At 38.9% G+C, this 25,307-nt stretch overlaps 1 protein-coding gene across 1 annotated transcript in view; it reads right to left on the reverse strand.

Annotated features, from left to right (window-relative positions):
• Window positions 1-24,502: 24,502 nt before the first annotated feature.
• The window catches only part of SLC1A3 (solute carrier family 1 member 3), a 61,864-nt gene continuing 61,059 nt past the window's right edge, over window positions 24,503-25,307 (reverse strand). The window contains exon 10 of the mRNA XM_027878720.1: window positions 24,503-25,076. Coding sequence (XP_027734521.1) covers window positions 24,872-25,076 — 205 coding nt within the window. The 3' untranslated portion in view covers window positions 24,503-24,871. The remainder of the gene's footprint in view (window positions 25,077-25,307) is intronic.

Below are 25,307 nucleotides of genomic sequence, written 5' to 3' on the forward strand. Positions count from 1 at the left end.
TACATGTGACAGCATCATGTCCATATTTATAACTGGTAAACTTCTGAACATTTCAAGTTAAGTTTTCCATTCAGTTGAGGGACTGTTTGTGTGGAAAGAACAGACAGTGATGTAGGGTCCAGATCCCTTTTATGCGTTAATGGTCTGCCATGTGTGTCTTTACCTAGCTCTAGGTAACGAGGCTGCAGGAGACCTAACACATACTTCAGAAAAGTTGTGTGCTTCACGTTAAGAAGCTGCAAATTGTATTACAGTTTTTTCTTCCAAACAGACTTAAAAAATAATAAAAAGCAGCACCTGTCAAACTGACAGTTACAAAACCAGCAAAGCTTGGAAGAGACATCAGTTCTGCTCTATCGTGCTGTAAGGATTCCAATTTGCTTTAACTGTCCAATACTGCACCCCAGAGGTAGGAGAGTATTGCCAACTTTCTAACTTGGAAAGAAATCAAAGCATAAAGTGCACTTCAGTGCTCATTTTAAGCACCATCTAGGACAAATCTGACCATTCAAGACAGCTCTGTGTATTGCCATTAAATGTCCTGGTTTGCATTTGAGAATTGCACTAAGTAATATGTTTTGTCAGCGACAAAGGAATTAGTTACTACAAGTGCCATAGCACTGCTAGTAAAACCACGACTAACTGGTGTTCTATAATTAGAAGTGTGATGTGCCAGTACTTTCTCATTGCAGTGTGCCCCGAAGATGCATTCAGGTCTATTTTGATACAGGTCTGAGTACTCAAGCATCAAACAGTGGTGGAATTCCAGCTAAACCATGTTCCTAAATAGCTTTCCTCTTTTCTCCCCTCCTCATCACAACCCTTTCAACAGCCATTGAATTATACTGAATCTAACTGAAGTCCAAAAGAAACCTGGAGACCAGAATGTAGGTCTGAAAAAAATTAGAGTTTCAGCAAGTTTGAGGTGTTTCTGTTCTTTGTGGTGCTGGGCTAAGCCACTTCCCGGAGACAGATGTGTTCTCCAGGCATGGTTCTGCAGACTACTTGTGAGCCTTTCTTGAACATGTCAAATCTGCTGGAGGTTAAACAGTGACTCCTCTAGAAGCTGAATGCACCTGTATTGCCCCCACAAATGACTGGAATATACATATTTTGCATATTATAACTAATGATGGGCATGTATTACAACTAATGATGAAGCAGAACGTCCTGATGGATGTGAATTCAGCTTGTGCAAAAGACAGCTTCAGATTACTCTCAGTGAAGGGGAAAGTGCCAAGTGAAAACAGTGCTTCTAGCAAGAAAAGTGGCAAACATGGTTTGGGGACCAGATCAGTTGGCAGCAGATGTGGATTTTTGTCTCTAAGTCTTTGATTCTTGGTGTGGCCTTGGCTAAATCAGATACTATCTCTTCATTCTTTCAAATGTTTTCCCATATTTTGGGAATGCTTTTCTTAGATGGAATACAACATCTAAAAGTAAAGTATCACCAGTGCTACAACTCTGTTGTCTTCTGAGGTATTTTTCTTCTGACTCTCTCTGGTGAACACATTTCCCCTGCACAAAGCTCGCAGTCATTTTCCTTATCTGTCTTGATGACAAGTTATTTTCTAGAAAGGCCTGTCTGTCTGCACAAAATAAGCACTTACTATATCTGATATTTATAAAAGGTAGCTGATTTTGCAAGGCTTTGGGAACCCTGCAAACCTGTGGATGGAATGTGCTTGTATGCTCACTGATAACATACTATTCCTGTATCTCATGTTGTCCATTTTATGTTGAGTACACACAAGCTATGGTTTCTTAAGTTTCAGTGAGAAATTCCAGCCAGGACTTTGGGACCTCTTAAATACATTATATGTATATGTATATATGTATATAAGTATTAATGTTACCATACTGAAGCCAGGGAGAAAGTAATTTCTGTAATAGTTTTCACATGTAGGAAAGGAGTCAGTTCCCTTTGGAAACAAGCAGTCTCAGACTTTGAAGAACTCCTAGGTGGGGCATTTGCTCATAAACTGGTACCCTTGTGGTTTCAATGTCAGAAGCTGAGAACTTACTGCTGTTGTGGGTATTGAGGTAAATCTCTTCCTTTCCTCATTTGACCTGGGTGATCTTAAATGGACATCAAGACTGTCTAGGTACTGATTGTGCATAAACCCCTGTTTTCTGGATTATGGAAATCCTGTCTTTTCTAAAAGTGTCCTCTTACAGGTATGCCTCCAAATGGCATTTCTTTGTAACTCAATCTGAGTTTTACGTAAAACCTAAAGTGGAAAGCAAACTACAGTGCAGGCAAACAACGTGAAATGAGGAGTCCTGTCTCAATTTTGTAAGAATAAACATAACTTCCAAAATTATCTACTCTTTTTTTATCTATCAATTTCCCTGTAGTTCTCTCCCCCTTCATTTTGATCAGTAACTCAATCAGTTGCATTTCAGCTTCCTTAGGTTTAACTGAATTGACTGCTCTAAAATAAACACAGTTTCAGGTTTCTTCTGTAAGGCAGTAGTTATATATGTGATTGGAAAAGACTCTATACACATTTCTTGCCAGCAGTAGTAAAGGCAGAATGTGCTGTTATACCTGATTGCTGCTTATCAACAAATTTTCAAAGTTATCTCAAGTTTACCCTTATTTACAATCAGTTAAACATCATTCTGTGCCTGAAAAGGTACTGAGTAATCATAGTTCTTTCTCCTTCCAGACCCCCCAGAATCCCACACTACCTTGCAGTGCAAATTCAGTGAGTTGGGACAACAAGAATTTTTACTTAGGCTTTGTTCTCTTTTTTTGTAATTTTCTCCAGAACATCTTCTTTCCCATATTCTGGTCTCTCTTGGTGTTTTTCCTTTGGTATATTGATGTCCAGTAAAGTTTCTTGTTTTCTTGAAAATTAAAACGGTGAAAAAGTTAAATATATGAGATAATGTCTTTTAAGTTTTTTAAAAGGATTTTTAATATACAAGAAGAGTTTTAGAGCTCATGGTGTCTCCCTAATACACGTTGTAAAATCGACTCTATCATATTGCCCTCTGGCGGTATGATTTGGTAATTTAAAATACTTTTTGTACCATGAGAAATTAAATAGAGAAAATACAGTTAACATAGCAATAATATTACAGTTCAGTATTAAGCAGCATTTTCTACTCTCGTTTAATACACCATCATTCAACTGATAGAAATTAGTTCGTTTGGAACAATTGTAGAAATAATTTTAAACCAAACTGTAGTCATTTTGTGTCCTAAAAAACCCCATTGTAAATAATACCATCTTTTGTCCTAAAAGTCTTTCAATCTGATGTTTACAAGAGGGAATTCGATTTTGAAGACAAGATAACAAGTATAATCATCCTTTCTGGTAAGCACAACCAACATGCTTGCAATAAAACATTAATAGATATAACTAAAAGAGTTTTGTGCTGCTTGTATAAAGGTCTATAAATCACGGTAATCTCTCTGTTGCATATAGTTTTCCTGCAGAAGTCACTGTACATTATGACTGCAAGGTGAATATTTTAGTTGTGCCCACATTTACCTTCCTAGAATACATAAACAGAAATAAGTAATGAACAACAAACAATAACACGCTGCATTTCTCACCAAATTGCGCTTTTTTATCATGCTGTGAAGCTCTCCGAATGCATCAGTTTATTCACAAAGAATAGGAGCATGCGCCCCTGCTTTAAGCAGATAAGCTACATTAGTTTCTGTGAGAAAACAAAGTAGAATTTTCTGCTAACTGTTCACTCTGTAAAATTTTATCTTGTAGTTGTGTTCAAATTAGTTGACATGAGTTTACTTTCAGTGTTACTAGTTCCATACCTGTGTCAATATACTGAACTCAGTTGGCTGTCTACCCTTGTTTTATTGAAAAAAGGGAAAAGAATAATTAGTGCCATTTTCTTCTTTGCCATAGCATGCCCACAGTTTGTAGCAGAAATAAAAACCTCTGCTTCACAGGGCATCCTGTGGCCTGGTTTGTGAGCTTGAGATGCCAACATTGGTCTACAAAATCTCCATGAGTTCTTGCTGCAAGCAATGTGTGACCAAGGGAGCAGATGCGCAACCTGACCACTGGTTATACTAGCCAGGCAGAAGCTGACTTTAGAAGACAAGTCACAGACAGGAATAACTAAAATTTCCTTGAGACTGTTCTTGGCATGGAGTCTTGGGTCACAGAGAACTGCAAGTGTGTGTACATGCTCATTAAATCACGTCCCCAACTGGTGATTTATTGGAAATATATTAGAGCATCAAGCAATGTATTGCCAGTCTTTCTTCTTGCTCTTGGCATTTCTTGAACATTTTAAGATGTTTATTTGCTCCATAAGGCAGTGGCTATTCTTTTTCTTTGGAAAGAAGCACGAATAGGGGGGCTTTAACATACCTGAGCAAGGAACAATTTCAAAACATCTTCTAAAATCACTCCCAGAAGTCTATCTGGAACTGAAAGTGAAACAATCAAGGCAGCCAAGCAAGGCTGTGATCAAAGATGTGCCACCACCATTTTGTACATACTTCATACAGATACTTCAGATATGTACTTTTCAGATATGATAAGCAAGCTTCAGATAAGCACCAAGCTAGTTTGTTTCTCCTAAATATGAAATGAAAAATAATGTGTCATCTAAATGATTGGATTATTTATAACTTATCTTAAAGCAGAAAAGTGTGGTGAAATACAAAGCTTTATTTTTGAGGCTTTTTCAGTGTTTTAGGGGATTTTTTTCTTTCTCTTTCTGGTATTCATAAGAAGATATTTCCATTTTGACTTCTAAATTAGACAAAACAAGGTGAAGCTCATGGGGTGCATGTGCCTGCAGTCAGGTTGCAAGTTTGGAGAGGAGCGGACTTAGGTGTATTTCGGGATTTTTTCTCCTCTTGGATCTCTCACCCATTCAGTCACCACATACCTTAGTGGTGGTGATACTGTCGGAGGGGTCTCATAGCAGGTGGAGGAACAGAATACTTCCATGCACTAATGGAGGACATGAGCACCAGTGCAGGGCTTCTGGCCAGTTCATGTCTTCCATTTGCAGAGAGCAGCCTCTGAAACTGCTGCACATGAGGTCAATAGAGGACAATGTGCTTTCTAGAATACTTCCAGTGACATCTTCAAAGGCTGAAACTCTGAAGATAATGGAAATAGCCTTGAAGTTGCTGTATATTTTTTGGAGAAAGAAAGGCAGATCTGTTTACATTCCTTGTAATTGCTTCAGCCTTGCAAAGGATTTTTTTTTCTCTCTCTTACACTCATATGGGTAATTCCAGAGTATAACTGAGGTAGGCAAAGGAACCCAACAATGTTGCATCAGATGTAACCTGAAAAAAGAAGAAGGTTATGATAGTGTTTGCCATAAAGATAAGCTTTTTGGAAGATTGTTTTAAGACTGTTGCTTTCATTTTGGAGAAAGTCTGAAAATACATATTTGACTGTCCAGTACCTTACGACCAGGAGACATTTAACTCTTAATGGAAAGAGCCCCCAACAAATGCACACAAAAAATCTCAAGTAAAGTTGATGTATTTGAAGCGTTAAGTGCAAAAGTAGAACAAAAATCAACAGCTACTTCAGTGGCAGTCACTCATTTTTCTTAACATTTTTCTCCTGCTAATTCTGTTCCCTGTTTGCTCTCCTGAACAATTGGATCATGAGTTTAAAGCCAGCAGGAGATTTACATTGTACCACAACTGGCTGTGTTCTTCTCGTCGCTCTCTTGTCATTCCTCTCTCCTCCCCCTTTTCCTTATTTTTAATGAGCTTCTTTGCTTGGCCTGCTGAGTGCTCAGAGCTTCACTGGCTACGGTGGAGCCTGACCCAGCTGTAGCCTGAGAAACAGCAGTTGCTAAAAAACCGCTAATGCCTGCTGACCTCCCTGTGACCCCTGCAGCCTGAACATCTTACCCTGTGTCTTATTTCAGCCCGATTTGCCCAGGATTTACTGCAACATGAGACTAATCTTACCCATGTGCAGAAGAGCTGTAACTTTAGTGATCTGTGCTGACAGGACTTCTTGACTGAAAAGACCGATAAAACAAGTAGAACCACATTGCTGATTTTTCTGTAGTCTTGGGATTTTGTGTGGCACTTGCACTGTACTTGGGTGAGGACAGTCAGTCCAGCTACCACATTTTGATGCTCAGAAGTACATTTGTTTTCTTCAGCAGATGCACAAGGAAAGAACCATATGGGCTTTTCCAAAAGAGACACCTTTGGCACAGTGAGTTGCACATTGTTGGGAGGGATGCTTGCCCATTTCTCTTCCCAATGCTGTATGAACCATACATGCTCAGTGCCCTGAACTTCTGGCTGGAAATTAAAGAGGACCCCAACCTCAGTGAACAATCCCCTATACAACACAAGCAGGGTTAAAATTCCCAGAGCTGAGTTGGAAGAGAATGACGCAACAGCAGAAGGAATGAGATGTGACACATATAAATCCTTTCATCTGATCTGAAGCACACATGCAGGTTTAGTCTGATTGGGTAATATAGAAGGTTATAGGCAAGAGTCTGGATTTTTTGTTATTCTGTGACTTGTACACACCTCTTTTCTCTGGGTATGTTGCATGGTTATTATTTCTCCCTAGTGAAGAAGCTAAAACTTATACTTGGGAATCTGGAACGCGTTGTGTTGGACTACACTGTGCTCAAACATTTCAAAAATATCTGTCCCTCCCTAGTGAAAAACAGCCACCCTGCAGCATTCCTGCTACTTCCATGGACTTGTCTTTGGTATAATTTTCCTGGGAAGGATACAAGGAGCTGGAAAGAAATCTGGAGAAAGTACATGTTGTACCTCAAATGGATTCCACATTCTTTTTTTACGCTAGACTAGACTAGACCAGACTAGAATCATTTAGCTGGAAGGCACCTACAGTGATCATCTAGTCTAACTGCCTCATCACTTCAGGGCTGACCAAAAGTTAAAGCCATTGTTCAAACTCCTCTGGAAAAGACAGACCTGGGGCATTGACCATCTCTCTAGGAAGTCTGTTCCACTGTTTGACCACACTCTCAGTGAAGAAATGCTTCCTAACATCCAGTCTGGTGCAGCTTTGAACCATTACCAGAGTAATCCTTGATGCCTTAAAAAGTCTTAGTTTTGGAAGAAACAGTTTACAGTGACCCACACAGAGAAGCTGGAGTTATTCTGAAATTTGCCAATTTGTGTAAAATTAAACTTTGCTGTTTCTATCTACTGCCTAACACCTTATTTGCTCATGTGTTGAACCAGATTTGCAAGAGGAAAATCCTGCTCTGTGGTAAAGTGATGAGAATGATTGTCTAAAACTTCTCTCTGGCTCTGTGGGTATGTCTTCATAGCAGCAGGAGTTTATCAGTCCTCTTTTATGTTAATTCAGATTGTGTTATTTGTGAACCTCATAAACCTTGCTTTTCCAACATGTGAACTTTATAACACCTACAGTAAGCCCAGCCTGTGGTGAAAGAAGGGCAGGGGAAGTCATTTTGCTTTACAAGTGCTATGCACCCAGAGTACTCAGGGAAAAGTTTCCTGTAGCTCACCCAATGACCATAAATCTGCTTGCCTTTACCCACAGGAATGATATTACTATAATGTTGCTCTAGAGGTGAGGTATTAATTACATTTTCCTGCACAAAGTCTGGGCAAAGAACCTTTCAGGGAGGTTGGATATAGAACTGAAAAGCCAGGCATGGAGCTACAGTGCAGTAACTACAGATTCATACTGAATCCAGCATGGATTTTAGTTTTCTTGTTTGTGTTTTCTTATATGAAAACCTGACCCCTAAGATGATTATCTGTCTAGTTTGCAATCCCACCGTTCTCTTTGACATGAGATAGGATCAATCCTGCATAGAGGTTGATGAGTAGGGACAGAATAATGCTTAAATCACTATTTGAACAGAACAGCTAATTAAACATCTCTCAGTGAAGAATATATAGTATAATCCCAAGAAAATCAATAGAGCCTGAAAGTGAGCTAGGCTCTAGATGAACTTGGTGTTTAATATTTTGAACATTCTAATCTCTTAATTAACAAGATGTTCTTAGCTGCATAGCTTCACTTTTTGGTGATCTGTATGCCTTCTACATTTATATCAATAGATGACAAATCAAACTGAGTCCTTCTGATCTATCCTCCTTTCATCCTCTCATTTCTCCTGTTGCTCTCATATGAAATTAACTGACCACATGCTTTCACTGGAACCTCTTTATCTTTGTTCCCAAGACACTGCTGCACGGCATTAGCACCTCACTCCTATTTAATCTTCCCCTAAGCCACATAGATAGGAGCTGCTTTTACCCTGCTTAAGGACTTCTTGTTTCTGGGCCTGAAGGAGTAATTGTTCCACCCAGCTAGCAATGATCTTAACAATTTGAATATCATCAGCTGTTACAGCACTTCTGTTCAGTGGTCATCCCTGCCCTTTGCCACACCAATTGCTCACTTGGCTCCAGGTAGAGGTCACTGCCTCAGCCCACTGTTACTTTGTATTTCCACTTGCCCTAAAAACCCCCTTTGGCTCTGCACCTTGGTGAATTCTAGAGGCACCACTGGAGTTTTATCCAGCTTAGTGCATGCACCATTTAGACTATAGAAGATCGATGGCATCTCCCAGCTAAAGATCTGCAGGATGCAAAACAGAATGGGTGAGGCTGATTTTCATGGATATATAATTTACACTTTCTTAATACAATTCTGAAACCATTAATAAGTTTCTTGTCCCTCTTGGGTGACAGGAAGTGCTGCTGAAAACACAGACCTCCCAAGGGCTACAGGAAAGTATACCAGACTTATGTATCTGCTCCCTTGGCTGATAAGACCTCCATATATCCTGCCAGCCTTGAATGTACCAAGGTAATGCCAGAGGCACTTTTTGTGGTGATGAGGAGGGTTACACTGCAGTAACTTCCTGTCTCTGCTGTATGTTCTGGGTTTTTTGCCCTATTTGCATTTTGCTTCACACATTTTCAGAAACAGTCAGAATTAATCTATAACATTCAGAAAGCACTTCAAAGATGCCAGCACAAGATTGCTACCCCCACTGTAAAAATACCTCTTCCATCTCTGTCACACATGGTAAAGTCAGTACCTGTCCATTCTGAGGTGCTCCCACCAGTCCTTGCCTGTCCCAGGTGGAGAGACCTCCTGCCTTGCTGGGCCTGCTCATTGAGCCATCCCTTTTATGTCTGACTCATGCATTTTACGTTGGCTGAATAATTACTCTATGAAATTAAAATTATCCCAACCTATGCCTGGCAGAGATTTCTTACTCCAAGTAATATGAATCCTGTACAGATTGGAAAGGGAGGGGTGGGGTTGCTTTGTGGCATCTGGTTCCCACATCAGATGATATGAAAGTGATAAAGCAGTTTGTGCCAGAAGCTGGATTTTCACAGGCCATTCAGAGGTGTAGTGGAAGAATTTCACTGTGAGGGAGCTGTGACTGTAAACATGACTTGGACACAACAACCTAAGAAGAGAGGGAGATATTTAGCTGAGTGAGCTTGAAAGACTCAGACTGAGGCAGACTTGCTGTTTCTGGAAGAAATAGATTCCCCAGGGGAATCTAGAAATTTCAAGACATTTACTTGCAGATTCAGACAGGGCATATCCTTTGCCTAGAGAAATCTTCCCCACCTGATCTCTCCTGTTACAAATGCCACTTACTTCAATCAGGAAAACAGAAGAGCTTTGAAATGAGCAAACAATCCATTCAAATAGCTAGTTACTTACTGCTCAAGAAGACAATAAAAGAAATAGCTAGTTACTTACTGCTCAAGAAGACAATAAAAGTTTCGTTTAAAATCCTAGGATCTGTGCAGAACACTGAGCTCACTATGCCAGCAGAAGAAAGTATGCTGGAGCATCTGGCACAGGGACTTCATCTGGCCGCATTCCTTCCAGGTTTGCTGATGTGTTTAGGTGAATGCTTTATGGTAAGCAGTTGTCTAGTTCCTGCGGCCTTTGGAGACTTACAGGGAGATCCTGCATGAACACCTGTAATTCTGTGTAGGTCAGAGCTCAGTATCCTATTGTCCCCTCAGCACTTCACAGGAGTTACTTTGTTGCTGAATCAAGATAATTTATTTCTCTTATGAAGTCTCTCAGACGTGAACTGAGAAGGTCCCTATCATGTGAGGGGAACTCAACATAGTCCACTGCTGGCACTGACTCTCCAGCAGAAAATAAATATTATTTCATATCATGTTCTTTGCTATGCTGGAAAATGTCCTGTGAAGTATTACTGTATTCTCCGTCTCACTTTCCCAGCCCCCCTTTCTTTGCTACTTCTCCATTTGCACTCACCAAACCAGTTTTAATGAAGACGCTTCTGCCAGTAAAATGGTGGCAATATTTGTTTAATGAGCCTGTTCCAATGGGTCGTTTAATTGTTCCATTATTTCCCTTGTCAGCCACTGGATAACAAAGTTATTGGTATCTGACTAATTTTTCATGCTTGAATTAAATATATCAGTAAATAAAATATCAGCCGCAAATTAGCAAATTATGGGGATTTAGGGACTTGGGGCTTGTGTTGGTTTTTTTTTCCCCTTTCCCTAAGCAGTAATTACTGAGGTAAGTGAAACTTCTGGGACTGGTGTTTCAAATTGAATTTTAACTACTTGCTTCCTAGAAGGGAAGATATCAGGCTTCTGCTTGAGTGAAGCACATACAAGAATAAATATGGAGGTACTTAGTGGAGGACTCACAGGGAAGAGAGGTATTGAGATGTTAATGCTGAATTTTATGCCCTTACATTTGGGTAACGAAAAATGAAATAGCTCAAGTGACTGCGACTAGTATAATATTTTTATCTGGGACATGGGTAATCTCCTTCCCTGAGGAGGTATACTCCAAGGACATTTCAGATCCATTTTCTTATTTTCCTTTCCAAAGAGGAAGGTGTTTATAGCACGACCACTGGGAAATCAGAGTACAAGGCTTCAAGAGGAAAATATACTGTAGTCCCTGTGGTTGGTGCTGTAAGGGACAGACTAGACACAGCTCCTATAGTATGACTGTGGAGAGAGAGGGGAGGAGGAAGGGAAGGGGAAGGGAAGGAAAGACTGATTAAATTCCGCGCTGAGCTTTTCATTACACCTGAAATGAGTAGCTATGTAAGCAGGTACGGTCAGAATATGACCCACAGTTATGTCAAACTCAGCACTTGTACTCAGAAAATGAACGGATAAAAGCACCTGAAAGCTCTGTTGACATTTTGCAAGAAGATACTTTCACATAGGACTGATTCTGAAATAATTTCATATTACAAAGAGAGAGTTTCTGTAGACTTTTAAGCTGCAGAAAACCTTTTGTGTTGCCATGCAAGCCCAGGCTTCTAAAACCCCTTGAGACATCCTGTCACCGATTAGCATAGAACATCAGAAAGTAGGAAACTTGAAAAGCTACCTGAGACTGCAACACACACTCATGGTAGAACCTGTGATTGTTGCAGGACAACATCCTTTTTAGCTCATTTTATTTAAACACAGGGCAGCTGAAGGTGAGATGAGAGCAAGACACTGCAAGTCTTACTGCCAAAAGAAACACTGAGCAGCAGAGGAGACAGGTGTGGGGATTGCAGTATTCTCTGACACAGATAGATAGAGGGGTTAATGTTAAGAAGTGGTTAATGAGGTACAGCTGCCACTTAGGGAGTGTGCTCTTGCATCAGATCTTCAGGCACTGTCATCGTGGTTGTTCACACAACAAGACTGGAATTCAAGCCTGTAAACTGATGCAACAGTGCTTATGGAGCTGACAGCAAGGGATTAGTCACCTCTGTGATGGAAAGGAATGAAAGAAAAACTCCAAAACACATAGTTTAGGCTCTGAATTAGAATGCAAGGAGGACCTCCAAAATAAATCAGCGCTGCAGAAAAATATGTGAGATAGATGAAATTGTATTTACTATCAAAATGATCAATTCATCTTTAAAAAAAAGATTAGGAAAAGACAAAACCTAGAAAGTGCTAGTGTTCTACTGAGGGTTGAACTGGGAAAAGCTCCATAGGGAAAGCATTAGGAGTCCCTTGCAGCACAGAATGGGAGATCTTGAAGCACAACAAGACTCGGGTACCCAAAACAAACCTCCAAGAGCTAGTATTCGAATGATTTTGTATCTCTGTATTTTTATGTCTCCTGAGCTTCTGTTCTGATCATTGCATATGGAATCATGGGGTCAAAATATCTTCTCCTAAGTGGAATTATGCTAAATTTGTGGGCAGGCATTGTTACATTTCTGTTCAGCTACTGAAGACAGAAAATCTCTTGATTTCAATTCCTGCTTCAAGATGTGTTTATGTGTTAATGTGCATTAATTGACTGTTTAATCTAAATGTTTCAGTGTGCATTGAAGTAGAGACCAGAACACAGCTGTGTATACAAATCAATGAACAACAGAATGATGATATTTCTAGCTCAGCAACTTAAATTCTTTTTGACATAGTGGTGCAAACTTATGCTAAGGAAGAGACCATACTGTCCCCATCTACCCTCATCCTGAGGGCTTTTTACAAGGCTAGTGTGTCAGAGCAGCAGTAATTTACATGGATCTGTTTCTTCCATAGAGAACAGGGTACTTTATGATCAGGCAGGCAGTCACTGCTGGATTACCCTGTGATAAGTTCTTGCGGGAAAGCTGGAAGTGGAAAGTTGCATATTGAGTGAAATCTTATTTGAATATTCTTTGAATAGTGTTGAATACTGTAGAAACTAGTAGAAATTTTGTATTATTCATAAATGTAGCAAGTGTATTAGCTGTCTTAGGCTCTGTCTACAAAATGTAGATTTGTGTGTGTGTTAATACTAATTCTTTTCAAGTACTAATCAAAAACAATAGGCGTGGACTCTGTAGAGCGATTGAAGAGACTTAAGTTTTTAAGTTTGTAGGATCAAGGCTTCTGATATGTAGAGGAGAAGAAAAACTTAAATTCTTCCAATGGAGAGCGCCTATTTGACCAATACACACTGAAATATTTGCTTCACTGGTTACCATACTCGGGCACATCTTGTGTTTATGTGTTTGTACAGGAACATGTGTCCCTGTGTACTTCTTGCACAATAAAACTCACTTTTTTTTGTATCAGTTATCACATTTCATTCATGCTTGAAACAGGAATTACTTGACTGCAGGGAAATTGTACTGTAAATTGTAATAAATAGATTCAAATTTATAATAGTGTAAACATTATTTAATAAATTGGAGAAATCCCAGAAAGACGTAAAGTCTATACACACAACCAGGGTTGCCCCATCCCAGGTGCAGAATTCAGCCCTTGTTAAAATTTATACAGTTAGTGATTGCCCATCTCCCTAGTTTGTCAAGGCCTCTCTGCATGGTCTCTCTGCCTTTGAGGAACTCTTGCTTTTCTTGAAATGTTTTCTTGCTATTACATAGTTTTTAAACTGATGTGGCCAAAGATGAGCAGTGAGGAATTGTTATTCAGCCCATTGGAAAAAAAAAAAAACCAACAATTTTCCTCTTATCCATTCTTTCAGGGTTTGGCCTTTTTTGATATTGGTAGTCTTTAGGTTTGTTTTTGAAACTTTAGGTTTGTGTTTGAAAATTGTAGTTGAAAGAGATATTAATTCCTTAAATCAGAATAATGAAAAGTGACAATTAAGGTACATAAAATCCAAGACGAATTTTCACATATTTCTTGTTCCGAGTGCCATGCCTAAAGGAAATACAGTTATTCTAGAAAATCTGTATTTTTACTACTTTTAAAATCAGGACAATTGTGTAGCATAGTACCATTATTTTACTGGTATAAAAGCTTGCATATTTTCATTTATAAAACCTGTTCTTCTTCCACAACACGCATGTGTACATTGGAAAGATCCATGGCAAGTGATTCTCTTGAAAATTGATTGACATCTCTATACTTCTATTTACTTTTTTTGCTTCACCTGAAAGGTGAGCAGAATTCAGACCAAAATTCTGATTTAAATTATTTTCAAGGGAAAATTCTAGAAAAGGTCACAGACCCTCCATCCACAGTAAATTTTCACATGATATGCAGGCTGAGTGTGTACTATCCAAATGGGAAACCTGAGGAAAAAGTTCCTCAGAATTGCTGAAAATGTTTCTGTTTAGAACCACTAGGTGTCAGGAAGAACGAAGATTTCACCCTACCTGATTTAGAGTGAATTATATCCTGATAAGGGATTCCTGCATAAACTATAAATCCACTTGAGAAAGGGATGAGGAAACAAGATCCCAGTCCTTGGATTTGCTTTATCTTCAGGACTGTAAGCTTTCTCTGCACTTCTCTCTATGGTGCATCTGGACAAAAGATGCACTCTGCTCCAAGGACCTTAAACCTCACTGATTTAGTGCAGCTTATAGTTGCAAAATCTCTAGCAAGTGGGAGCTAACAAATTCTTGTTCTAGCTGCTTCTTGCCTCCACCAGTTTCATGACAGGAGGGTAGATGTTCACTGCACCGACTCTGAGAGGGACTTCGAGGAACTCTCTTGCTTAACAGGCAATGCACACAGATGTTCAAACCCCATCAGTTCTAGCTCCAGAGAGCAAGAGGCGGGAGAGAAAACTGAGAAAAGGAGGAGAGAGATGAAAAGGGATAAAAATCAAATGAATGCTATCCTCTGCACTCTGTTATAAATGTGTGCTTCATCCTGTGATGTCAGCTGTGTCTTGGTTGATTGGGCCAATCAACGATGTCCCTGTGAGTGGGTTATAACTATATACAGCCCTAAGGGGAAGAAATCATGAGCCTCATACTCCCACGTACTTGGCATGCTGGTTAGAATAGAAATATCACATTATATCTGGAGCTTAAGGATTTAGAAGAGTTTATAGTACTTGTGTGTATTATAAAATCTCCTAAATAAATGTGTTGGGGGTTCAAAATCAGCTCATAAGTCTGATTTGCCATATGATACAAACCTTCAACATACTTTCTTTCAGAAGTATTTTTCAACACAATAAAAACTTTAAACACTCAATATCTAGCAGGATAGAGCAAGAAAACTTAGCAACTTCATAGTATGCTATTTCTAATTATCTTACTGCTAGGTTTTCTAAGTAAGATGCTTTTAACAAAATGCTTTCAAAGATTTGTTAACCAAAGATGAAAATCCATAAAATATTTGCACAACATTTAAATAATAATAATAATTTGTGTTGAAAAATAATAATTTTAGTTAATGAATAGTAAAATTTAAATACTTTTTGTTAAAAACATTTTAAATGGAGCTCTTCAGTGATTGGTGCTGACAGTACTTTCATTAACAGATGATGAATTACTTCAAGTTGCTGTCTTTCTTTACCTGTTGTTGCTCTCTCCAACCAAAGGAGTGGAATGAACCCGAAACAAAGTCTGGTTTCTGTTTTTTTCTTCCACAGTTCCAATAATTTCTCAAGTTCTTTAACAGAATATTGCATAAAGTGGCAGAAACATCAGAATAACAAAAGCAGTATTTTGGGAAAGAACAAGCAGAAGAACTGAAGTTTCTGTGCTTCAGACTTTGAACTTTGCATGAATGGATTCTCTGGAAAAGCAGAGCACAGCTATATAATGGTGTGTTGGCACTTACCGGGCTGCTCCACTTAGACTTTCTGAAGCTGAGGAAGATAACACGTTATGCACAGAAGCACACACATGAGTGGGAAGGCACAAAATAGCTCTTCCTGGAAGATATTATCCATCAGTTTGCAGCTCCAGGGTCACCACTTTATGCAAGAGACATAACTTGAAGGCATGTGTCAGTGAAGAGGAAGTCATTACTGGTGCCATAGGAAGCATATTAGCAGATAACAGAATGAGCCATGTTGTGTTGCCTAAATGTACAAATCTCCTGCTAGGTCAGACCAACGTTCTGTTAAAATCAGTATTTTCTCACTGCCCTGCAGTGGAGTCACAGTTTAGTGAAAGTAATGGAGCTGGCCACTTCTCTGTGTGACTTCTGTAACTTTTAGAGTTGTTGTATTAAGGATGCTGGAGGCTTTGCCTGTTCCTGAACGCATATAATCTCTTTTTGAACCTGCTGATACTGTTCCTTACCCTGTGATATTGTCTGTCTGCACGTCCTGTGACAATCTAGTTCCAGAGTTCACTATCCTATCCACTTTGCAAAGCTGTACTCCTTAACTAGTTTTAACCGTTTTAAAGTACTCTCCCATTACTGTCATCAAGTTCCCCCTGTGACTGCTGGTGTTGGATACTGTGAACAGCAGTTTTACATTTGTCTTACCCATTGCCTTCTTGGTTTTTTTTATTCTTCATCATACAGTCTCTGCAGTTAAGGAGTCACAATCTTTTTGTTTCATCTCTTGTGATTATTTCATGTTCATTTCTGTGTACCTCTCTTAATTCCTGCACATCCTCCTTGAAACATCCTACAGGATTCAAGGTATGGCTGCACCAAGGCCTTTAAATTGAAGCAAAATTATGTCCTCGGTTCTCCTTGTTCTGACTCCCAGCATCTTGCTACCTTTTTTGACCTTTGTGCATTTAACCAGTGATGTCAGGAAACAGCAGCAACTCTTGAGATCCTTTCCTTGGCTCATCACTACCAGTTTGGAGTTCAGTACTACGTAGTTGCCATTTAGATTGTACCTACTACATTGTACTTGTCTAAAGGGAACCTCTCACCTATTCAGTTTTGTAAGCTCCTTCTGGACTCTGATGCCATTGTCATTGCATTTAAATACCTTAAAGAGCATAATGTTATCTGCACACTTAAAGAGATTTCACTGCAAACTTTCTTCCCCAAGGAATTGATAAAGCTGTTCAAAATTTAGTCCCTAAACTATTTTCTGTGTGGAATCACTTTGGACATTTCTTATTACTGAGGAACATTAATTAGGCCCTACCATTTTGTTCCTGACCTTGTAGCAAGCTTTAAATCCACTAAGGACCTATCCTTCAGCCCATGGCATCTTATTTTCTCTATTACCCTGTAGTTTAATAGGTGTAGGACATCATATATAATCCAGATATATTGCATCCACTAGTGCAAATAGTTTCCTTACTAGTGCACCTAAAGAGGTCCAGCAGGTCCACAGGGCAGATTTTCCCTTTGTTGAAAACATATCAGCTCCTTAGCAGTATTCTCCTGTGTTTGCCCATATGCTGAGTGGGTTTGTGCTTGTATCTCATTACTGTGGCAGAAGTCAGAATTGCTGGTCTGCAGTTCCCAGTATCTACTCTGCACCCTTTCAGCCTTTCAGTTTTCTTTCTCTTGTGTTCACAGCTGAAATTCTATCTGGAGAATGCTTTACCCACCAGACTAAAGTATACTGTGAGAAGTAATGAGTTGAAAGGAAAGAAGGAACAAGCAAAGCTTAATTGTCCTTTATTGATTACTGAAATAGAAGAGCTGCTTTCTGTTGGCAGTAAACAAAGTCCAGCCCATGCTCCTGGAATTATATTTATGATTTTAATGCCCAGCTTTATATTTTTAGCAGATGGTGAACTTTTTGATAGTGGTGGATTTTCATGGTGGTTTGATTGCTGCTAAACTGTGAAAAGACCTATTGTTGTTTGAGAAAGACAGTAATTGACAAGAAGGTCAGTATTTACTGGAGTAACTTTTGAGGAATGTTATTTTAGTAGGATTCAGTATTAGAGATGTAGGATGCAGTATTACAGTTGTCTAATATTTAAAATCATGAATCAGGCCTTTGTAAGATTGACTTAAAACTAACAATTTTCATCTCTTTTTCTTTGCTTTCTGGTCCTTTATGTCATGTCATGTTTTTAGACAGCGACGAGGCTGGAAATGGATTTAAAGTGTAAGCAAAATTCTCCCAATTCTGTCTCAAGGAGTTTCCAATGCAATATTTGGTACCGCAAATGTTGGCAGCACTGCTGGTTTGCAAAGGAACAGCTCAGGCCCTGGCCGGATGCCACAGCATTTGCTTCATGGAATCATAAAAATATTTACGTTGGAAAAGACCTCTAAAATAGTTGAGTCCAACCAGTAACCCAGCACTGCCAAGTCCACCACTAAACCATATCCCCAAGTGCCACATCTACACAGCTCTAAAAACCTCCAGGAATGGTAACTCCAACACTTCCCTGGCAGGCTATTCTAGTGCTTGACAATCCTTTCCACGAATAATTTTTCCCTAGTATCCCATCTAAACCTCCCTTAGAGCAAAGTGAGGTCATTTCATCTTGTTCTGCCACTTGTTACCCAGGAGAAAGGAGTAACTCCCACACAGCTACAACCTTCTTTCAGGCAGTTGTAGAGAACGATAAGGCCTCCCCTGAACCTTCTTTTCTCCAAACTCAACACTCCCAGCTCCCTCAGCTGCTCTTCACCATTTTGACATACACATGGTACAATGTGTATGCATCCACAGGAACACAGTTTGGCAGGTACAATTCCAGCATTTTCCAAAATCTAGCATTTTCACAGAACCTTGGGGCACATAAGATTACCGGTGAGAAATGACTGAGGCTGGAAGAGAGATTTGTGCTGGTGAGACTCCGCTCTCTTAGCAATTAGTGTTAGCAAAATAGCCCATATATCACCATTCACACAGTGTATAAAAGAATGCATCAGGAACTGCAGCACACATTTTCTCCAAGACACTTTCATTTTGCTTGAGAGATGCTCAGATAAAGCACAGACAAATGAACACGAACCAATCAGTACAACAGTGTTCACAGCTGAACATCTTAAAAACAGTACCTCAAAGATGAATTATTATGTGAATAAATAAATTACTATAATAACATTCTGCAGCTGAAGCAAATATTAAGCGTTGTGCTCAACTGTTCATCAGAGGATTTAATTTTTTTAATTGGATGCAAAACGTTACTTGCAAGAAAAACAGTTGCCACACGATGGCAGCATAATCCAGTGAGACAAAGAATTTTGGCAGTCATTTCTGGGAAACACTGCAGTTTTTAGGAAGCTGATTGTTACAGAGCCACAGTACATCTGAAAATGAAGCGCTGGCAGCAGCTGAATAGCTCCTTTGCACTGTGGAGGCTAAGTGGCACAGTGGGTTAGTACTGTCGGCTTTTTCTTCTGGAGACTCAACCTTACATCCTGGCTTAGCCCGTAAATGAAAGCAAGTTGGGTGGTCTCATCCCAGTCCCCATTTGTGCATATCACAAAAACACCAGGCAATTTGGCATGGCCAGGAGCTGCTGCCTGGGAGAGAAGCAGGATTCGAATGGGAGAGGGACTGCAGGTCATGAGCAAGGTGAACCTGAAGATCTGTGAAGGGAGGTTTGTGTGGCACCTGCTCAGACCAAAGGACAGTCACCATCTGCCACCAGTACTAATGCTATTGCGAATATACTTGCAATGTAGTTTATTATCTGTGCTTGAAATCCAAGTTAGATCTTTATTTTATCCTTCTCACTTTGCTGTTTGTGGGAGTTTTGCCAGTGAAAGAAGCCAGCTACTGCTACATGATTTGGCCTGTTTTTATGTACAATTATGATTAACAAATTCATTTAATTTCTGTTTTGAAGAGAGGGTAGCATAAATTCCTAAATACACCCTAAGTATCTAGAGCACAGGAGACAAAAGGACAAAGCTGCTATGCACTAGGGAAAATCCTCAGGGTTTGAGTGGTGCGTGACATGTGGCCCAGGTGTGTGTGCCAGCCCCATTGTACAGGCTCTCCACAATCCTCACTTTTTTAAAAACCCTGGTGCTACTGTCCCTATTTCATTGGGTGGGAACCAAAACTCAAAAAGGCTGAGTCATATTGAAGACCAAGAATACTCCTGAGACCTGTACTGGGGTATATGAAGACCTGCTGCAGCGGGGTTTTGGAGGAGCAGCTGTAAAAATAAGGAGAAAAGCCAAGAGAGAGAGGAACATGGGAATGCAGAAAATAGGAAACTGGTTAAGGCATCAAAAAAAACATGATGCAGAAAATGACCATAACTTTAGGAGTCAAAGTAAAACTCTTACAAAGCCAATAGTACAACTAAGAAAAAAATCTAATTAATCAGGAAAACCAGAAAAATGTGCAATGTTTAGAGAAAGGAAGTTGTAAAGAACAAAGAAAAAGCATTAATATGAAAATATACTGCTGAAAAATGCAGTTTTTGATGCAAGTACTTGTGAAGCTGTGCCAACTTCTATAAATTCAGTTGACTTTAAAGTGAGGAGATATTATAGAAAAGTTGAAATATTTCATTTTGACATTTTCCTAGCAAAATGATTCAATGTCTTATTTCCAAGTTCAGTTCATTTTACAGCTGAGTTTGTTTTAATTTAAAATAGAGGAAAAGCAATCAAGAAGTGAGACGCAATGTTTCAAGAAGTGGAGAATGAAATGTCATTATACTTGAAAAATACTTTTTTTTTTTTAGGCAATAAAAAATTGTTTTGATGATGCCCTGGAAGAATTACTCTCCCCAGTTTTTCAGTTCTCTCACTGAAGTGAAAAATCAATTATTTGTGCAGTCCTAGTTGTGTAATGAGGCATGTTAAAGAAAAACTTTGGTGAGAGGTGCAGGTGCTCCTGTCTTAGAATTTTGGAATTTTAGATACCTCTGGGTACCTTAAGAGACATCTGAGGAGCCAGGGGGAGAACATAGAAAGGCCTCATCATGCAGGATTGTATCTTCTGGCTACTGCTCTCTATTATCAGAAGGAATCTTGCTGCCTCACTGACGTTGCCAGTCTGGGTTTTCAGTTTTGCACAGAGATGTACAAGTCTTTCTCCATCTTATTCTGTGCTTCCAGGATAAGCTGATCTCTTCAGAAAAGGGAAAATCCAGACAGGTGGTGATCTATCAGTTCATCTCAGATTTTTTATCCTGTTCTGGAAAATGGCTATCCCACTAGAGCCAAGATGATCACACACTGTTACCACAACTAGGACACTGGTGTTCAGAACAAAAAAAGATAAGTTCTGTACAATTTCCATAGTAACTTTATTTAAAAAAAAAAAAAAAAAGGGTTAGTTGAAATAAAGTGCCTTAGATTTCTTGTCAGTTGCACCTGCACTGGAACACAAATGTCACTTGTGCAAATTCAGTCCCTCAGAAGGGAACTCAGAAATACTTTGCAGTGCCAGTAGTTGATTTTCCACATGCATGACCACTTTGCTTTAAACTGGCCACACACTGTTACAGAGACACGAATTCTTGCCTAAGAATGGCAAGGCTGTTTTGTAGCCCAACTTCCAAATGAAAACACTGCTGAAAAATTATGGAATACCAGAGATCTTTATTCTGCATGGGGGCACAGAAGAGTAAGCAAGGCCACTGTGCCAGTAATTTCTCCAAGTGAGGAGCTGGAGCAAGTCCCAAGAAGGGTAATGGTGCTGGGGAAAGGTCTTAGATGGTGAATGATATGGAGAGCAGCTGAGGGACCTGGGGGTGTTTAGCCTGGAGAAAAAAAGGGGGCTGAGGAGAGACATCACTCTCTCCAACTACCCAAAAGGAGGGTGCAGCCAAGTGGGAGTCAGCCTCTTCTCCCAGGTAACAAGTGACAGGACAAAAGGAAATGGTCTCAGGTTGCACCAGGGGAGGTTGAAGTTGGACATCAAGAAGAGTTTCTTCATGGAAAGGATTGTCAAGCATTGGAATGGGCTGCCCCGGTAGCTGTTTGAGTCATCATCCCTGGGAAGTGTTCAAGAAAAGACTGGATATGGCACTTACCGCCATGGTCTAGTTGACAAGGTGGGGATCAGTCAGAGGTTACACTTGAGGATCTTGGACATCTCTTCCAACCTAAATGATTCTGTGATGCACCGACTCTCTTTCTTTAACTATACCCATCACGATAGTAGTTCTAGAAACACACAGATACTGTACTAGGTGAACACACATACAGTCAACTGGAAAAAAATTGGGAAAAATTATGCTCATGTGCTTTGGAACACCTCGTCTTCTCTGATTTAACAAAACTGTTTGCATTATACAGTATTTACACTTAAAACACCACAGACAAATTCAGAGAGGAAATTGTTCAATGCTTTGCTGGTGTATGTTCAGGAAGGCAGGACTTCTCCCTGCTGTCTCCATTTGCTTCAACCGACACAACTTTCTAGACACAAGTGATTCAGCTCGTGTCTTTTATACCTTCCCAGAACTTCTGATGAGACATTCACTTCCATTAGATGAGAACTGCTACCTGGAGTTGCTGCCAAATGAACCCTGACAGCACCACAAACCACTTCCACGAGAGAAACAGTGGATTTTTGAGGATGGCTGTAATGTTACAAAGCTGTAATGGGGGTTTAAGACCATCTATTTACACATCCAAAATGAACTGGCAGCTCTGCAGTTGCTGAATCACTGAAAATATAAATACTTTTTTTTTTTTTAGTATTTTGCAGATATCAATATGTGAATTTGAATGAACTTCAGTAGGAAAAACATTGGTTCTTTTAATTCTTAGTGTTCCTCCCTACCATGCTTTACTTCTTTATTTTTGATCACAAAACTGTAAACACGTATTTAAAGTAAGGAAGCCCTGCTATACCAAAGTCGTGCTGTATAAAATGGCCTGAAGTTCCTGAAATCCCATACTATGAGTTTCTCAGTCCTGAGTTTGTGTAAAGCTTCTATTACAGAGCCTTTGAAAGAAATTCTAAATCACAATAAGAGCAGTAATGTAAAACTATTTTTATTGAAAATACATCTACAAAGTCATGTTTCTCAAACCACTCTGGGTGCATACCAATGCAAAACCAGTGGGGAATGGGGAAGGGAATCTTTCTATAATACCTGATTTCCATAAGAAACAACGTTAGTATAAAAAAAAGATCACATTCTTTGTGACACAACTAATTTTTCTCAGCTGATGTCATAGAAAGACAGCCTTTTACATTGTCTTTGCAATGTATTTCCAAACAAAATCTTAACAGAAATTTAAAGTGTTATGACATAAATTCTACAGTTAATGTTTATACACACATTCTGAATACAGTATCTATATAAAAATATCTCTAATTATATATCAGAAAATGCCAGTCTGTATCCTAGATTTGCATTCTGTTAGCAAAAAAAAAAAAAAACAAAACAAAAAAAACCAACAACCCATATTTTCTTTCTGTCAGAGATTCGTTTAGAGTTTGCTTGGTTTGACTGCTCAATACTCTATATTAAACCCTGCTCACTTCATTCACTAGAGAGCTCTTGCTCATATTGTTCAGATTACTTAACTGGAGAAGATGGACAGGAGTTTTCAGTCCTGAAAACTTGCCTGGGAAAAGATTTGCTTTCAACCAGCATGATAACATTTTCACTAGTTACTTGTATACCATACTATGGACTTTTACTGACAGAAGCAACATACTGAATATTTTTAAAATGGCAGCTCGGACAATGCAAGGGAATCCTTCATTACTATCATCAGAATTTTTTTGGTAAGGAGAGGGAGAAAGAAGACAACAATTTTAATAAAATAAATCACTCAATAGTACTAGGCCTGTCAATAATTTTTTTCTTTCTCCCAACCGTAACAGCATTACAAAACTTTCCAGTTTAACCTCTTTAATAATACAAGGTAAAAAAGTACATAATTTATATTTCTAGAAAGTGCTTCTTAAGGGAATAATCTTAAAATGAACAAAAAAGCCACAGCATTACAAATGTACTGTCTCCCTTTTTTCGTTCTTTGCTTATCTACTCCCTGAAGGAAACTTACAATATTGCATTTTAAAATAGTTTCTAATTAAAATTTCAACATTTATTATAGTATTTGCTATTTTGCAATTTATATATTTTTCCTGGTAAAATTTATAAAAGCACCCATTAGTTTTACTTTCTAAGGGTTTGTTTGGTTTTTTCCTTGGATGCTACTGATAAACAAGTTAGGAATTTAAAATTTCACATTGAGATAGGGAGCCTTCTTCTCCAGATGGAAAAATGTAAATCCAGCTAATTGCTCTATAATTTATTAGCGGGATGATCGAGAATTTAGGAGATTTCCAATCAGAAAACCTCTGGCTGGTCTCTGGGATTTAGATTTAAAATCCATCTAATTTAGGATCTGAGCATCTCACTCTTCTGTACCTTCTACAGAAGGTTGGCATAGCCTTCTTACCATTGCTTATTAAGTAGATCATTAGTGTATCCAGAGCATGCTATATTTTTTTTTTTTCCAAACTGAGGTGAAAACACATTTTCTGTCCCAGACTAGGGCCTTGCCCCTACAAACACTTCCACACATCGATTGTTCAGCTGGGTTGTGATGTTGAAATTATAGGAGCAAATCCAGACTGGAAGTACATACATGCTTATGTAAATGTTTGAGTCAGTGGGAGCCAACTAGGCTAAATTTTTAAAAAGAACAGCTGAATCTAATGTGAAAAACAGTCTAGATAAAATAACTTTCTCAGAAATATTTCAACTCAGCTGGTAAAAGTGCTGATTTGGGGGTATTTCTTTTCTTTATTTATATATCTTCCCCCTTTTTATCCCCTCAATTAATCTCCTGCTTTTTTATTGTCCTGCTAGTATTTGAACAATAATATAACACTAGAGAAAAAAATCAAATAAAAAAAGCAAAAGTCCTGTTAATTTACTTAGCTGGATGTAGTTATCAAGTTAGAAGTACTGATTGTGTGTTTAAAGATGTTAGGAATTTTGCAACAGGTATTTAAAAAAATAAAACCATTTTCAGGCTCTGTTATCTGTTTTTACTTTCCAGTTCATAAAAAAAAGAAAAAAAAAAGATTCACAGGACTGAGTAACATATACACAATCTCTTCTTTTATCCCCAGTTAGCAGATGTCTAGCAGGACCACTGTTGTTGCCTGTTAATTATTTTTTTTAAGTGGGAAGCCAACATATACCATGATCACTGCTAGTTTGGAATAGATTTTCATTAATTCTTTCCAGTGTGAGCATAAAGGGAGAAATCAAGGAATAGATGAACTTGGTGAATTCAAGATATAAATGGCCGGAAAAAGTGTGTGCTTTTCCACACTTGCAGTGTTGAACTCACGTTTCCTCTACCCTACATCTTGGTTTCACTATCTAATGGTTTCTCATTTTCATTTTCTTGGGAGATCAGTTGGTAGGGTTTCTTCATTTCATTCTCCTCTATCACAGAATTACCCATCTCAGCATCCCTGTTCTTCAGCTCATGCCGTGATAAATGTTCAACAATTCCTGCTCCAATGGAGTCTCCCAAGACATTTGTAGTGGTACGGAGACGATCCCTAAAGAAAAAGTAGTGAGTCAGTCTTGATTTCATCACTTTTCCAGGCAAGCATGCAGACTAGCTGTTAAAACTGCCTTTAAATAGTTACCAGATGAGTCACCTATTTTATATATATTCACTTATCTGAACTGTTAATGCCATTATTTCTTCTACAGAAATTACCAAATATACTGGAATGTAGAGTCACAAAATGCATTACTTCTCTTAGCAACCTGACAGCAAGAAACAG

Source organism: Empidonax traillii, unplaced genomic scaffold, assembly GCF_003031625.1.
Source record: "Empidonax traillii isolate 1590-97213 ecotype Southwest subspecies unplaced genomic scaffold, ASM303162v1 scaffold44:size1908036, whole genome shotgun sequence".
Classification (NCBI taxonomy): domain Eukaryota; kingdom Metazoa; phylum Chordata; class Aves; order Passeriformes; family Tyrannidae; genus Empidonax; species Empidonax traillii.